At 29.4% G+C, this 14,253-nt stretch overlaps 2 protein-coding genes across 2 annotated transcripts in view; one reads left to right on the forward strand and one right to left on the reverse strand.

Annotated features, from left to right (window-relative positions):
- The window catches only part of LOC146534055 (uncharacterized), a 56,003-nt gene extending 50,965 nt beyond the window's left edge, over positions 1–5,038 (reverse strand). The window contains exon 1 of the mRNA XM_085195097.1: positions 4,875–5,038. The gene's annotated coding sequence lies outside the window, so the exon portion shown is untranslated. The remainder of the gene's footprint in view (positions 1–4,874) is intronic.
- Positions 5,039–10,847: 5,809 nt separating this feature from the next.
- Positions 10,848–13,916, forward strand: LOC146534057 (uncharacterized). Its single transcript, XM_085193839.1, has 5 exons — positions 10,848–10,905; positions 11,651–11,740; positions 12,273–12,421; positions 12,891–13,222; positions 13,811–13,916. The coding sequence occupies exons 1-5, from the start codon at positions 10,848–10,850 to the stop codon at positions 13,908–13,910; spliced, it is 729 nt and encodes a 242-aa protein (XP_085049965.1). The 3' UTR covers positions 13,911–13,916.
- The last annotated feature ends 337 nt before the right edge of the window (positions 13,917–14,253 follow it).

A 14,253-nucleotide genomic window follows, 5' to 3' on the forward strand; every position in this document is an offset into this window, starting at 1 on the left:
TGACGCAGGGAAACACGTGACATGCATAACGCGACAGGTTATGGGTCCGATTCCCACTCGAGTAAATGAAATATTTAATATTTTAATTTCTTCGCTCTGGTGTCGAGGCAAAGCGCGTAGTTGAGTTCCGCCACACAACACGTAATGCCTCTAGAATTCGGTCTAATAAGGCTCCCTCAGCTTGCCCTGTTACTGCCGGAATACAGCGTGAAAAAAATTATAATTGGCTCCAAAAATATTGTCGAGTTAGTACAAAATGGGATAGGAGAAAAGTGATAGTGACGTGTTCCTGCATAATTAAACTGGCTCGGTATTCTATGGTGATATTTTTTAACTCGTAAGATTTTTCATATTATGGAGATTATATTTTGCTTATGGCAACTTTATTACTTATATAGTTGACATTTTACTGTTATGTAAATTATAATCTTTTTCTTAAAATTTGTAATTTACAATTTCAATATCACAAATATTTAGATTATCCATACAAAGTATAAATAAAAACAAAACAAATGTCCTTTGTTTCTGTTACTTATATAAACAAAAACAAGAGTTACGTAGACTTGCTTACAATAACATGTTTTTTTGTATACGATTTAATATATCAGTGTCTGTTCCCGACGCGCTGTCTAACAAGTCGAAATGATAAGCTTTCAATGGAATCTATTGTCGTCAAGAACTTCCTACAAAAATTATTTAGTGAAGAACTTACAAATTAAATATATTACAATTATTTTTCCTTATATGAGTATTTCATATTAGTATCTACAAAAGTTATTATTATTAATATTTACTTATAATATACCAAACATCATTATCAAATACTCGAAATTTCATTGGAAATGACAAAGTTGTGAAAATAACATAAAACTTATACTAGGTATAGATTTAAAAAAATTCAAAGGCTCGAGAAGAATCTCATATAGCTTTATATGAAAATAATTTTTGAACTATTACAGATTTTTAAATTAATCTTTTAATAAAAACATCGTTAGTGCGCAATATAAATTTTTATCCTAAAGATAGAATATAATCTACAACAAAGAATTTCAATTGCATTTTGTATTAAATGAAAATAGCTTTGTAGTGTTGTATCTACACACTTTTAATCTTTTATTTCATTTATTTTAATCTTTGGTTAATATAAGTTATATTCTGGAAACATATACATATATTAAATGAGTGAAGGAGTGAGAAAAGACTTTAGACAGCTTGGTGGTAGGTGATAAGTTACATGATTTCAAAACTAAACTCATATTTTTAATTTTTTTTTTATTTTATATATATTTAAACTAAACACTACAGACCCGTGTCCAGACCTTTAATTTATACACATCCGTTCCCCTCTTTCCGCTGAATTATCGAGATAATGTGTGTTCCAGCGCCAGAACTTGTTTCCAGAGCGAAGAAATGAAAATATTATTTAATTTCCTCGAATGGAAATTGAACCCACAACCGGTCACATATGCTTGTTGCTCTGCGACATTGCACTGGCTTCACAAAATTATTAGGGTTAAATATAATATAACCCATAATGTCTTGTTTTTTGAGAAGTTAAGTTATATAAAAACTGCCGAAAGAGAATGTTAAAATTTCAATTTATATATTTATTTTATTTATACAAAACATACATATAACAATGTTATGAGTCTTATAATAATTATAAAAAAATACTTATCTAAATATTTTTGAGTCATAAGTGTCCATAAAACGGAATTCTTTATGCCGGCACTATGTTGATTGACGTTGACAAAAGTAAATATATCTTTTCAAATGTCTATAATAATATAAAACGACAGACATGCCCTCATATCGCGTGAGCTTAACTCGTAAAATATCCTCGATTGAACCAATTGTGCATTTTGTTAATTTCCTATTCAAATTTGATGGTTGCAACTGACAGAAATTTATATAACATTAGCTTCGTCAATTTATTTCGCCTTCTCTTAGTTTTATGTAAACTTTATGTAAGTTTTCTGCAAGATCTTACTCTACATTATGTTAAAATATACTATAAACTATATTTTAAATTCAGACTGAATTCTAAACAAACTTCATTACATGGTCCATTTAAGAGATAAGGATATTTAAATACTCCTTAGAAAGAGCTAAAGCTCTAATGTTTTCCATTATTTGAGTAAAATCCTTTTTCAAATACTATATTTTGGAAAAGGTTTTTAACTAAGTTTATTAGATTTTTTTCAAAACATCTTTGAAACTGGTAAAAAGAATACTTATATGACACATTGTATTTGTATTAAATGTTAAAAAAAAATCATTTTCTTTAGAATTTATTTATAATATACATAAACTTGAAATAATTACTTTAATTAAAATAAAAAACATATATCAGTTATAATAAGACTATAATAAATTTAATAAATGTACACAGTTGCATGATACAATGGTACAAGTAAAGCACGCTGTAAAGCCAGCGCGACAATGCCATTCAACTCTATGGAAACTAATCTTCATATAAAATACATTATACTTTTATAGTTGTACTATATGTCATATATAGTCACATATAGCACATAAAATGTAAATAAATATGGTACTTATACATTTCATACATATATATATGCTTGAGTTTACCTTATATTTACGATGTAGTCGTAGTACTTATATGAAAAATAGACCTTAGTGGATATAAAGCTTTCTAGTCTTACCTACTTGCCAAATTGAGCAGAAAATTTTACTTAGGAGAGAAACTAGAGCCAGTTAGTTATTACTTTGTTCTTATGAAATCCTCTTTTCCGTAATAATCGTATTCTCTTATTTACTTGTTTGTATAGTTAGCAAAAAAATGGATTTTGATATTTCAAAGTCATATAAATACAATTTGTAAAGTATAAAAGATTAGTTTAATATTTTTTATGTACACGTGTCCAATGCATCCTTATTTTTTTATTTCTGTAGATTTTGATTGACTAATCCGTAAATGTAAAGTATGTCATTATATATGTATACTATTTAAATTTTACATTATAAACAATTGAACTAATAACCTTAAAACAATAATTTAAACCAATATCTATGTAAAAACTCGTAACACACATAAATGAAATTAACCCCATTTTGAAAGTTAATTTAAGTTCTGTCATCTGTTCAAAAATAAGTCTAATATATTAGTAAAGATTAAGACATCCTAAATATTTATTTTTCATTCAAGATGTGTTTCGAATAAATGAAACTGTGCCAAATTTATAAAATGCATAAAGTAGAATTATTATGAAACATACTCGTATAGCTGAAAATATGTGTCTGTAAAATACGTCCACTATAAAATATATAAATATGAAATTAACTCAAAATAGCTAACTAAATTGATTTAATTTAATTTGAAGAGCAAAACGTTTTTCGTACGGAGAATATGCTTGATTTTCCTTCGAATATCTGAATAATCTTCGTACCTACATATATTGTAAGGGCATTTACATACGACGGTAGTGGGTTCTATTCCTACTTATCGGGATAAATTATTTTACTTCTAAGTTCTTATAACAAGCACAATCGCGGAGTTGATAATTGAAACTAAAAAATATCTTCTTCATTATTTTCTTTCGTCCTTGACATTATATAATAGTATATATTATTAACATTCTCAAATAATACACTGATGTATGCGTACACTTATTGTATGCGTGAAACAAACAGAATGTTTTGTATAACAGCCCTCGGCTTAGCATATAAACCCACATATTTCCTTCAAAGAGGCCTTTACGATACACAGGGGCATGCTTAATGTAAAAAAAAATATAATTAATTAAATAATTCGTACTTGTAACCTTGTTTTTAATAAAAAAGTTATAAATATTTTTTGTGCATTTTGCTACGCACTGTATGTGAGGACCTATGGGTTTATTTGTTTAATCAAAAGCATAGAACATAGAGGCTGTCGTGGCGCGGCGGCACAGTGGATTTGATATCCACTTGGGGGAGTGAATTAGTTGTATTTTCCTAGCTCTAGTAACAAGACAAATGCGACGTTCCATCACCCAATATGCAACATCTCGATAATTGGCCGGAACGAGAGGAGCAGAGTGTCTACACACTAGGTTCTCCTGCTTTGCGGGAAAAAACGTAAAGCTAAATATTAGATAATATTAGCCTTTTATTAGTGTTGTACTCAGTTTCATTGAACGTTTTAGTCGTGAGTTCAGATTAAGCTAATAGAATTGCTCACAAGTCAGAAACAAAAAACCAAGTGTACGTGTTCGGTAAGTGCACTCTTTCACTGTTTTTATTTAAAGGATGTAAAGCCTTCAAATAATAAAAACTGTGACATCGTATGCACTAGGTATATGTATGATAGTGTATACTGTATGCACTCATGCTGCATATCGAATAGCTTCAATTTTAGTGTCATGTTGACATAACTAAGTGGTTCACCTAGGTGATGTGAGGTTATAAAAAGTAAAAATACCATATATAATATTTTTTCAAATACTTTGTTTTTATTTACTTTCATCTTCTACATAAATATTCGTAATGAAATATAAAATCTTATTCGTAAATTATTCCTTAATTTTATTGATAAAGTTTTTCAATAAAATTAATTTGTTCCCAGGTTCCCTCTGTCTACCCTGCTATGTGAAGGATATGGCGTGAAACTACAAGTGTGTGACTTGGCTATTTATGGTTGGTTTCCGAAATTGCAGAAGTGATTTGATTGACTGCATTTGCATTGATATATATCTACTTTTGTTTTTATTGACGCTAGTGTTAGACCGACACTGTATTATGGACGTATTTTATTTAGTAAATATTTTAAGACAAATGCTGTTTAAATTCAAATTTATTTATATAAAAATAGTCATATTTTATCTATGCAACTGTCATTAAATTATAATTAAAACTTTAAAACAACATACCTTAAATTAAATCTTCCTTAAATCCTTTGCTAGCTAAATGCACAAAACACAGATAAAATACAATATATATTGTATAAACAAACGTTACAAGTTTATATAATTGTACGAAAGTTACAGTACGGTAGAGCGCGAAGCGTAGGGCGGGCGGGCGTGTGCCGTCGTAGGTACGCGGTAGCCGACTGACGTGAACTAAGTACTTGAAACTACTATACAACTAGAGAATTTTCAATTGACTCAATTAACTATTTTTTTTTTAATAAAAGTCGTACAAATTTCGACAGCCATTTATAAATTTTTGGCTGTGGTACAAAAAAACAATTGTTTAATATCTGTGTTTTTATGCGATTTGTGATCATTTCAATAGCACTTTTTTATCTCAATATTTACTAGTAAAATTAGACTTGCTACATTTATACTACACAACCGAAATTACTTGTAAATGTGTCCACAATATTTTTTTTATATAACAGTCATTTTTACAATTAATAATAAAACATTTATAAATATAATTGTCAAAATAACAATCATTATCGGGATTAATAATTCCTCTATAAAAGTATAAAATTCGCTCTGGTTAGATAACAATGGATATATTTATCAAAAAAGTCAATCAATGTAATCATAATATTACGAAAGCTTCATATTTTTTTTTCATATAAGTTAAGAATTTCATAAAAGTTTCATGAAATTCTGTTAAATTTCTCATTTTTTTGTTACCTAAGGTTAATAACGCATGTTTATATTCTGTGAAACGTGCACTGTTCTAAATACTTTTCATATTTCACTTTCAACATCCTCCGCTGGAAAGCCAGACAGCGGATTATAAAAGACATTAACAAAAAGGATAATGACGCAATAGAAACGTGTACAATATGAAATTAAACTATGTAAAAAAAATTGAGATCCAAAATATTTGGAACTGAAATTAAATCCTGAATTCATTTGTACATTGTACCGTCTTAGTCATAGAGCCATTTACTCGTAATATAATAATTTAGTTACTTATGAAAACGGTATTATCAACTTTAACATTATTTTTTCAATTCAGTTCTTTATTTATGGCATTCTGAGTGCCAGTTGAACAGTCACACAATCCAAAACCTTGCCAATGTAACGTTGTACGGAGAACACACGAAAGAAATAGTACAGTAAAAGAAGAATGTATGTTGTAAATAAAAATAATTATTAAAATATATATATATATATATATATATATATATATATATATATATGAGAATAGGTTAGGGATAAGTAATATTTTACAAATATGTTACTTAAAAGTTGAATATTGTTACAACATTATTTCTTTTTTTTAAAGTGAATTTATGGTCTGTCAATCTATGTCAATTATATTTGATTATCTATGTCATTATACATGAAAGAATAATGTCATATAACAATCAGTGAATTAAGTCAGCATACAATATATTTTATATTTATTTTTGATTCTTCGATTTACGATTTTAACTGTATTTTAAAATAACAACTGAAAAGTAAGTCTTTTAATATAATATTTTGTCATCTCCTTCCGCCTCTTACTCTTTCTTCTGTCTAAATAAAGGACAGAGAATGAATTCCATTTCCAGTTTTAATACAACAATTAGAAAAAATATAGATACCCTATCGTAACTAAATGGGATACGTTCTCTATTCTGCGTAATAACTAAAGTCATAAAATAAAATTCTAAATAACAAAAATGAAGTGAAAGTTTTCACCGCCTCACCCAGAATGTTCCTAAAAAAACGGAGAATAGAGTGTCAATATCTACTAAGAAAAGCATATCGGTTAATTTAAAAAACTGAATAATGATATTTCACTAAAACTTTAAAGCAATATCCTTAACTATTATTCATACGAGGCAATAGTAAAGAAATGTTGACTCTACAAACATTCATTGCGTTTTCGAAGCGCTTATATTTTTAGTGTCCCGTGAAAATAAAACGTATCACATGTTAGAATTCACATGTATTCATTAACGTTTCATTCTACAATCAAAGGGCTTATCTACTGTTAATTGTATTATTCTTTATTTGTACTATTCAAGTATAATTTGAAGTAAAATATTGTTTAATTCTAAATAATATTTTTTTCTCTACTTAGTAAATATGAAAATACTAATTTAGTTATATATTTCTTTTTTTAGGCAGAAGAAACGTAGTGTTAAAGATTCCGTTCCCCACTACTACTTCTTTTTTTAATTATTTCATTTCCTCGAGTGGTTATCGAATCCACAACCTGTCGCGTCTACACTCACACGCTTGTGTCCCTGCGTCAAGACTGGCTCCTAATATTTGACTTAACCGAAGACTTGTAACTAGAAACTTAGTAAACATACTATAGTTGTGTAAAGTTAAAAAGACATACAAAACTGTTCCGTCGCTCGTGTCGTCGCATATAAAACGAGCTGTTTTAGCGTTTTCAAAGGTGACATTTTTATTTTGTTCTGTTATAAAATGATCAATTATTTACGTAATATGTAGTATTTCTTTAAATAATTGTCCAATACAGGTAAAGTTTAGTACAATTTAAGCAAATTTTATAAAAAATATAATTTTATTTTTAGTTTAATCATTTAGCTCATGCAGGTCGTTCAATTGAGTAGTTTTTTCAACAGTAAAAGTTTTTTTTTTTGGAAAATCGCTGTCATACTTATAAAATATAAATAATTCAATTACAATCAAATTATATTCCTTAAATTATGATTTCACTCAAAAGGGAAGTAACGTCATAACGTCAAACGTCCCAAAAGCGACGATTTCCTGTAATGATTTATTCAAATTTGTAACAAGGGGACCTACGGGTAAGCCGTATGTTACATTTGTACATAATATATATCGAAAATTGAATTTCCTGGATGACTCGGAGGACACCCAATTCAATTTGCCGGCAATACGAGTTTGTGGGGTGTAACAAGTAGGTGTTTTAAAAGGTATTTTCCCCTGGAAACTTTTGTAACACAGAATTTTAAGCTTACAAATGTCTGAAAATAGCTTTATCTTGTGTACTCTGTATGTAGAGTTGCATAATTTTAATTTATATTTATTAGTAAATATTTGACATAGCGTTTTCTTCAAGATATTATCATCAATTAGTAAAATTTGTACGTTTAAAGCTTGATATGTTAAAACACCCAGTCCGTGTACTCTCCGCCCTGTTTCCAAGATATTGGATGTTGAGTGGCGTAACTTAACGCCGAGCTTTGTCAAAACAATAAATTTATACAAAACTGGTACATTGTTCTATGTCTATATTAAATTACGTCTTATCATATATTATGAGAACAAAAAATATATCGTAATATTCAATTTTATTGTAGCTCCATTTCAAGATATAGATATTTTACTGCTTCTATAAAGATAGTGAATGTTAAAATTTCCATATGAATTGTACTTTGACTACAAAGCAGTGTGCTGTGAGAACAATACACTCGATACATCTCAGTGTCCAATATATAGCGCCAATATATTTTTACGTATATAAAGTATGCATGATTCTGTACGTATGTCAAATTATAGTAAATAATAGCAAAAAAATATAAATAAAATACTTTTGATTTTATAATGAAAAACAATTACTAAAAAGTATAAAATAAAGGTATTTTTTTTTATTAAACAAAGGGATGAAATAGGAGTTGAAAGTTTGTATGGAAAATATTAAAAGTCGGCACCGATTTTTATAAAATATTTTACTCTTAACACACTCTTAAAAATATTTAATTGAATACGTTTTCCATGGTTTTTTAGAATTCACTTCCTGAACTGACAATAATTACATAAACGTATTTAATAAATATTCGTATGATTCAAGCGGGCGAAGCCGCCTTAGTCTACTAGCATAAAATAATATAATATTCAATTAATGATTTTTAAAAAATCAATTTCATTACATTAACCATTAACTTTACAATTGAAATATTTTTTTAATATTGATTCAACGATAAGGAATAACGAATCAACTCGATCGACTGAATTATTGCTGTCATGAGAGTTACGTGAACTAAATGAAGATTTATACGTCGCGTAGAAGGTACACGTGTCGGTTGTGATAGCGAATTTGTCATACTACATGTTATATAAATAATTAATCAAAAAAACTGTGGAACGCTTGTGAGAATATTACTCATAAATAAATTAATACCGGGGGGAAAAGACTGCCTAGTAACCTAACACGGGCATTGGGTTTCAATGATGAAATGCCACATGAATAGCTGTACTTTGATATTCACAAAACCAAATGAATCTTAAAGAGTTTATGAAAGATTCTTATATACTTTCATAGCATACTTAAAGAATATATACTCATATATATTTTTAATTTTGAGGCCAGTCGTGGCGCAGGGCTAGACGTGTGACTGTAAACGTGATAGGTTGTGGGTTCGATCCCCACTCCAAGAAATGAAATATTTATTTAATTTTATATCTCTACAATCATTCCCATGTAACTTGCTAGATAGTAAAGGAACTAGTGTGTGTGTAGGAGTAGTAACACTAGACACCGACTTTCCACCCGAATTCGGTACATTGCATGTTTAGTGATGAAACTCAACACCGCGTTTTATCTCACTAGGGGAGGGAAATGGAAAAAAATCATTCTCTCCAGTCATCAAACCCACACCCATCTTATTCACGATCAAACGGCACACCACTCCGCCACAATGCCCAATTTCAATATTTAAATTGAAAATTCCTTACAAAACAATTTAATCTGCTCATCCTGCGTTCATCATCCTACGATAACCCTCTAATAATAATTCCCTCAACGTTTATTTTTCACTTTTCAATTAATTAAGCCTTTATTTTTAGATATTTTTTGACGGAGTTCCAAAGAATACGTTTTATTCAATAATTGGTTATGTGCTACATATGTAACTGCTTTGCATGGACATTGGATTTAATTCAAAGGTAATAAATATTATACTTCTTTTTAAAATACTATTAAAATATTATTTGACACGGAGTGTCTTGACACTAGGTTCCCGATACCTACCCTGCTATGTGCGGGATACAGCGTGAAGATAAAAAAAAAGAAATATAATAATATTATATTCATTTTTTAAGCTTTTCGTTTCTACATACAAATAATTACATATACTAAACAAATACTTTTATATACTTATTAACTGCAGATCCCTATTTATATCCTTGGGATATTTAAAGTTACAATAAGCTATTTTAAGCCATTTTAGTTACTCGTAGATATGTGTATATTATTTATTTTAAAATTTTAATTTCTAAAATTGACAGTGGAAAATGGAATATCTTGACACACAGTGTGTAGGTTCTCTCTGTCTAGGGGCTATGTTAATATTAAAAGTATATTTATTTAATAACTAAAATTGAATGCTTATTTAATACATATTAAATATTATATAAGGCTTGCCGGCTCTTAGCTAATAACACGAGAACCATTTTATCCCTAATACTGTATAGCTCACTTACACAAGTCTCTAGAGGAATTAAAAGTCAGATTTCGGTTGTAGGTCGAATACGTAAGAACAATATGATAAGATAAAATAAGATTACAAGTTTAAAGATGGTTTCTTAAATGTCTAATGTAGATATACAATTCGTAGGTATTTACGAATTTGTAATTATTTAATTTCACGAAACGCAAAATGCAATTTCAGAATTCGGCGGAAAGTGGGGAAACAAAGTGTCTTAATGAGAACGGAGTGTTAAGACACTTCGTTCTCATTAAGACACTTTGTTGTGCTATGGCACTAGATACTTTTTTCGATTTTTCGGAAATCAAGAGTGTTTTTTTTAATGTCTTTAATTTTTCCATTCTACCCAGACAAAGCATGGTATTAAGTTCCACATCTCAACAAGCAATGTCTCGAATTTGAGTAAAAATTGAAGAACGCAGCACTTAGTATAAAGCGTGAACCTGATTTTTTTTTCAACAGAATATTGACTTTCTTCTTAACGTGTTGGTTGACTGTCGCGATATGTTCTGGCTTCCTCATCGCTATAATGGCGGGTATGGCCTACGGTTATAACTACTCCATAGTAGAGTTCCTCACACTTAACAGTAAGTTGATTATAATGTAATAACTAAAATTACAAAATAACCATAGCTATTTTCATTTTCATAATATTTCTATAACCATTTTCATAATATTTATCTGCCTTTACCTAATTATTATCTAGCTTCCTCTTAATATAAAACTTTTTACTATTTATTTCAATTATTTTTTAAATGACTTAAATATTATGAAAAAATAAACATGGCGTTGAGATCCGCCATTCAATGTGCAAAACCTCCAGAATTCGGCGGAATGTAGGGGACGGAAGTGTCTCAAATTAATTGAAATATCTTAACACCAGGTCCCCAGGTTCCCTTTGCCTACCTTACTACGAGTATGTGCGAATGAAGCTAAAATAAATACCTAATTTAATCCAACAACATAAAATATATTACCACTTTACATAAAATGCACATTTTATGAGATCTCGCAGAAATCTCGCAAGCTCTCATATTGCGACGCATAAAATAATTTCATAGCATAATTTTTATGATATTTATGCTACAAGATGATGATTTTATATGTTATTTATGTCAAATGATAGAGGCCATTGCAATGTAGTGTGTGACAGTAAATGCGATGGGTGTGGATTCGATGCTCACTCGGGGGATTTTTTTTTTAAATTTATATAATAGTACGGCCAAAAGTGAAAAACAAAGTGATCTATCATGTATTATGTTTATATAATATAGAAAGATTTTTTAAATTAAATATATCATTACTTTAATATACATTATTTAATATACTAAGAAACCGATAAGGTCGGAGTGCACATGCGAAGAGGATATTATTATGATACCCCGGATGTCCTGTACCCTGAGAGACAGATCAATGATAAAGGTAATTACATTGAAATAATAATATAGCAGAGAGTCCAAACAATAGTAGTAAGTTCACAAAAATATGAGGGATAGGTAAATTAAAATAAATAAAATTATTAAATTGAAAAATTGTAGCTAAAGATGATTATGATTATAATTATTACTGGGAACGGAGTGTCTTAACACTAGGTTTCCTCATATACATAATGAAATAACATTAGTAAGATAATATATAAGAACCAACGCGTAATTTATAAGAACCATTGTGACAACTGAAGCATGTATTTTGTAACAGACATGTGTATATTTTATGTGACAGACACAACTTAATTAATCTTTTGTTATAATAATTGAATATGTTTAAGCTGTCATATCACTCTCTGACAGAATATTAAATTATCGTTACACTTACCAATATACCTTTAGCAGAGAATTGTACTTAACACAATGACACAAAATAAATAAAGAAGTGGTTTATAAAAGATAATGTGTATTTTAAATACAAATATTGTACAAAATTAACATAATCTGTATGCCTACTGGGTTTTCAGACCATCAACAAGAAATTTCATCAAGCAACAGCTCGATACTTCCAAATAAACTGCAAAAAAGTGACGAAACAGAACTGTACATTGAAAAACTAATGAAATATTCGGAAACTGAAAGTTCAGTTGATTACGAACAAGTTGATCTACCTCAGGTAATAAGCAAATTGCGACAACTGTAAAGCTGTAATTTATTTTGGTAACTTTTCCACTGAAATTCTAGATAGCCTTACTGGGAACCTTGTTTAACCTGTACATTCATTTTTAAATTAGACTTGTATTGTATTAATTAATCGTAATAATAAAACCTATATCTATATATTGTCATGTCCGGAAGCATTTGCAACATATTATTAGAAAACTGGAATTTGCAATATTCGACTTCTAAGGGGTTGTTTTTGGGGTCGAAAGTTTGTATGAAACTTCGTTACCACAAATGCTAGGAGTCTCAAATTTTGCATAGACGTCACTAGGACGTAGCCATGGAGACAGAAATTATTAATAACATAGTTCACGCGGGTGAAACCGCGAGCGGGCCGCTAGTATTTTTATATAAATACCTACAGGTTTATATAGATTACTCTTATTTGTGTCAATATAAACAACATTTTATTAAATTTACAGAGAACCTTTAAGGGACTCGCGACACCACAACATGTAATTACGAATACATCACCACCCACTTTGCGGCGTTCCACATTAATAGAGCAGAAAGCTGCTTCCAACGTAATGATGAAAATGTTCGAACCAGTACGAACTAACGAAGGAACGAGATTAAAATTCGATTTCACAGTAACTAAAACATTTAGCGACGAAGATATGGAAGGCATTAAATATGCAGGAGAGTATAATGCAGGAGAGAATAAAGCTTTGGAGAAAATAATTACAGCTGATAATTTCAGAAAGAAAATTTTTACGCCTGATATAAGAATAGTATTTCACGATTTTACTAAAAGGTTTAGTAATATAATAAGTGTCACCTAACAATTAGAGTCCATTACATATTTGCTATAGTTAAACATTGGGACACAAAATGCGGCGTTAAGTTCCGCAACTCGGGTTGAGTTGCGGAACGTCTGGAATTTCGGAAACTAAAGAACGGAATATCTTGACACTAGGTTCTCTCTCTTTCGAAGCAATCTTTATAATGTATAATTATTTCCGATAATAGATAAACTTCGTTTAGTTTCGCTTTACATTTTCGCTCTACATTTCGCTTTGCTTTATTATACAACTAGATCAAATTTTAAATACTTATTAGCCAACTTAATGGTAAAATATTATTAGTGTATGTAATTTTTTTATGTGCTGATTCACACAAAAAAAATGTTTTCAAATCTACATACAACTAATAAAGCGGTAAAAAATTACTGCTACTCTTAATTAAACCTCAAATGTAAAATATGGGGAAATAAGATACGAAAATAATATAAAATACTTATTTTTTATATTATTTATTTATTACATTATATATTCTGGTGTAAATTAAATAAGTTGGGATGAAATTTATCACTGTCACCAAGTCCTTTAATCTTATATTTCAGTACCCGTATAAAAATGAGACACTTTTGGCCGACCACGCCGCCCACGATCAGGAAAACGGAGCCGATGTCGACAAAGCAAATATTGCTTAAAACTATATGAAATAAGAAATATATTGTTGATCATAAATAATTAAGTTTCATTTAATATTTAAATATTTGGGAAACATCATCTAGTCTAATAAAATAGTCAAAGATAGACACAGCAGAGTAGGCAGAGGGAACATAATGTTAAGATATTCCGCTCCCTATTTTTTGCCGAATTTTGGAGGCATTATGTGTTGAGTGGAGGAAGTCAATAAATTTAAATAAATATTGCATTTCCTCGAGTGAGGATCGATCCACAACCAGTCGCGTTTACATTCACACATTTGTGCCCCTGGGACACAACTGTCCTCTTTATTTATAAGCATATCTTTTAAAGTCAGTATGAAAATAATCAACTA

Source organism: Heliconius melpomene, chromosome 12 (assembly GCF_056956725.1).
Source record: "Heliconius melpomene rosina isolate 202511_hmr_F chromosome 12, ASM5695672v1, whole genome shotgun sequence".
Lineage (NCBI taxonomy): Eukaryota > Metazoa > Arthropoda > Insecta > Lepidoptera > Nymphalidae > Heliconius > Heliconius melpomene.

Coding starts and splice junctions, on each gene's coding strand:
- LOC146534057 (XM_085193839.1), top strand. CDS start 10,848: ATGGCGGGTATGGCCTACGGTTATAACTACTCCATAGTAGAGTTCCTC. Junction 10,906..11,650: donor AGAGTTCCTCACACTTAACA/GTAAGTTGATTA, acceptor TAATATACTAAG/AAACCGATAAGGTCGGAGTG. Junction 12,422..12,890: donor AACAAGTTGATCTACCTCAG/GTAATAAGCAAA, acceptor TTAAATTTACAG/AGAACCTTTAAGGGACTCGC.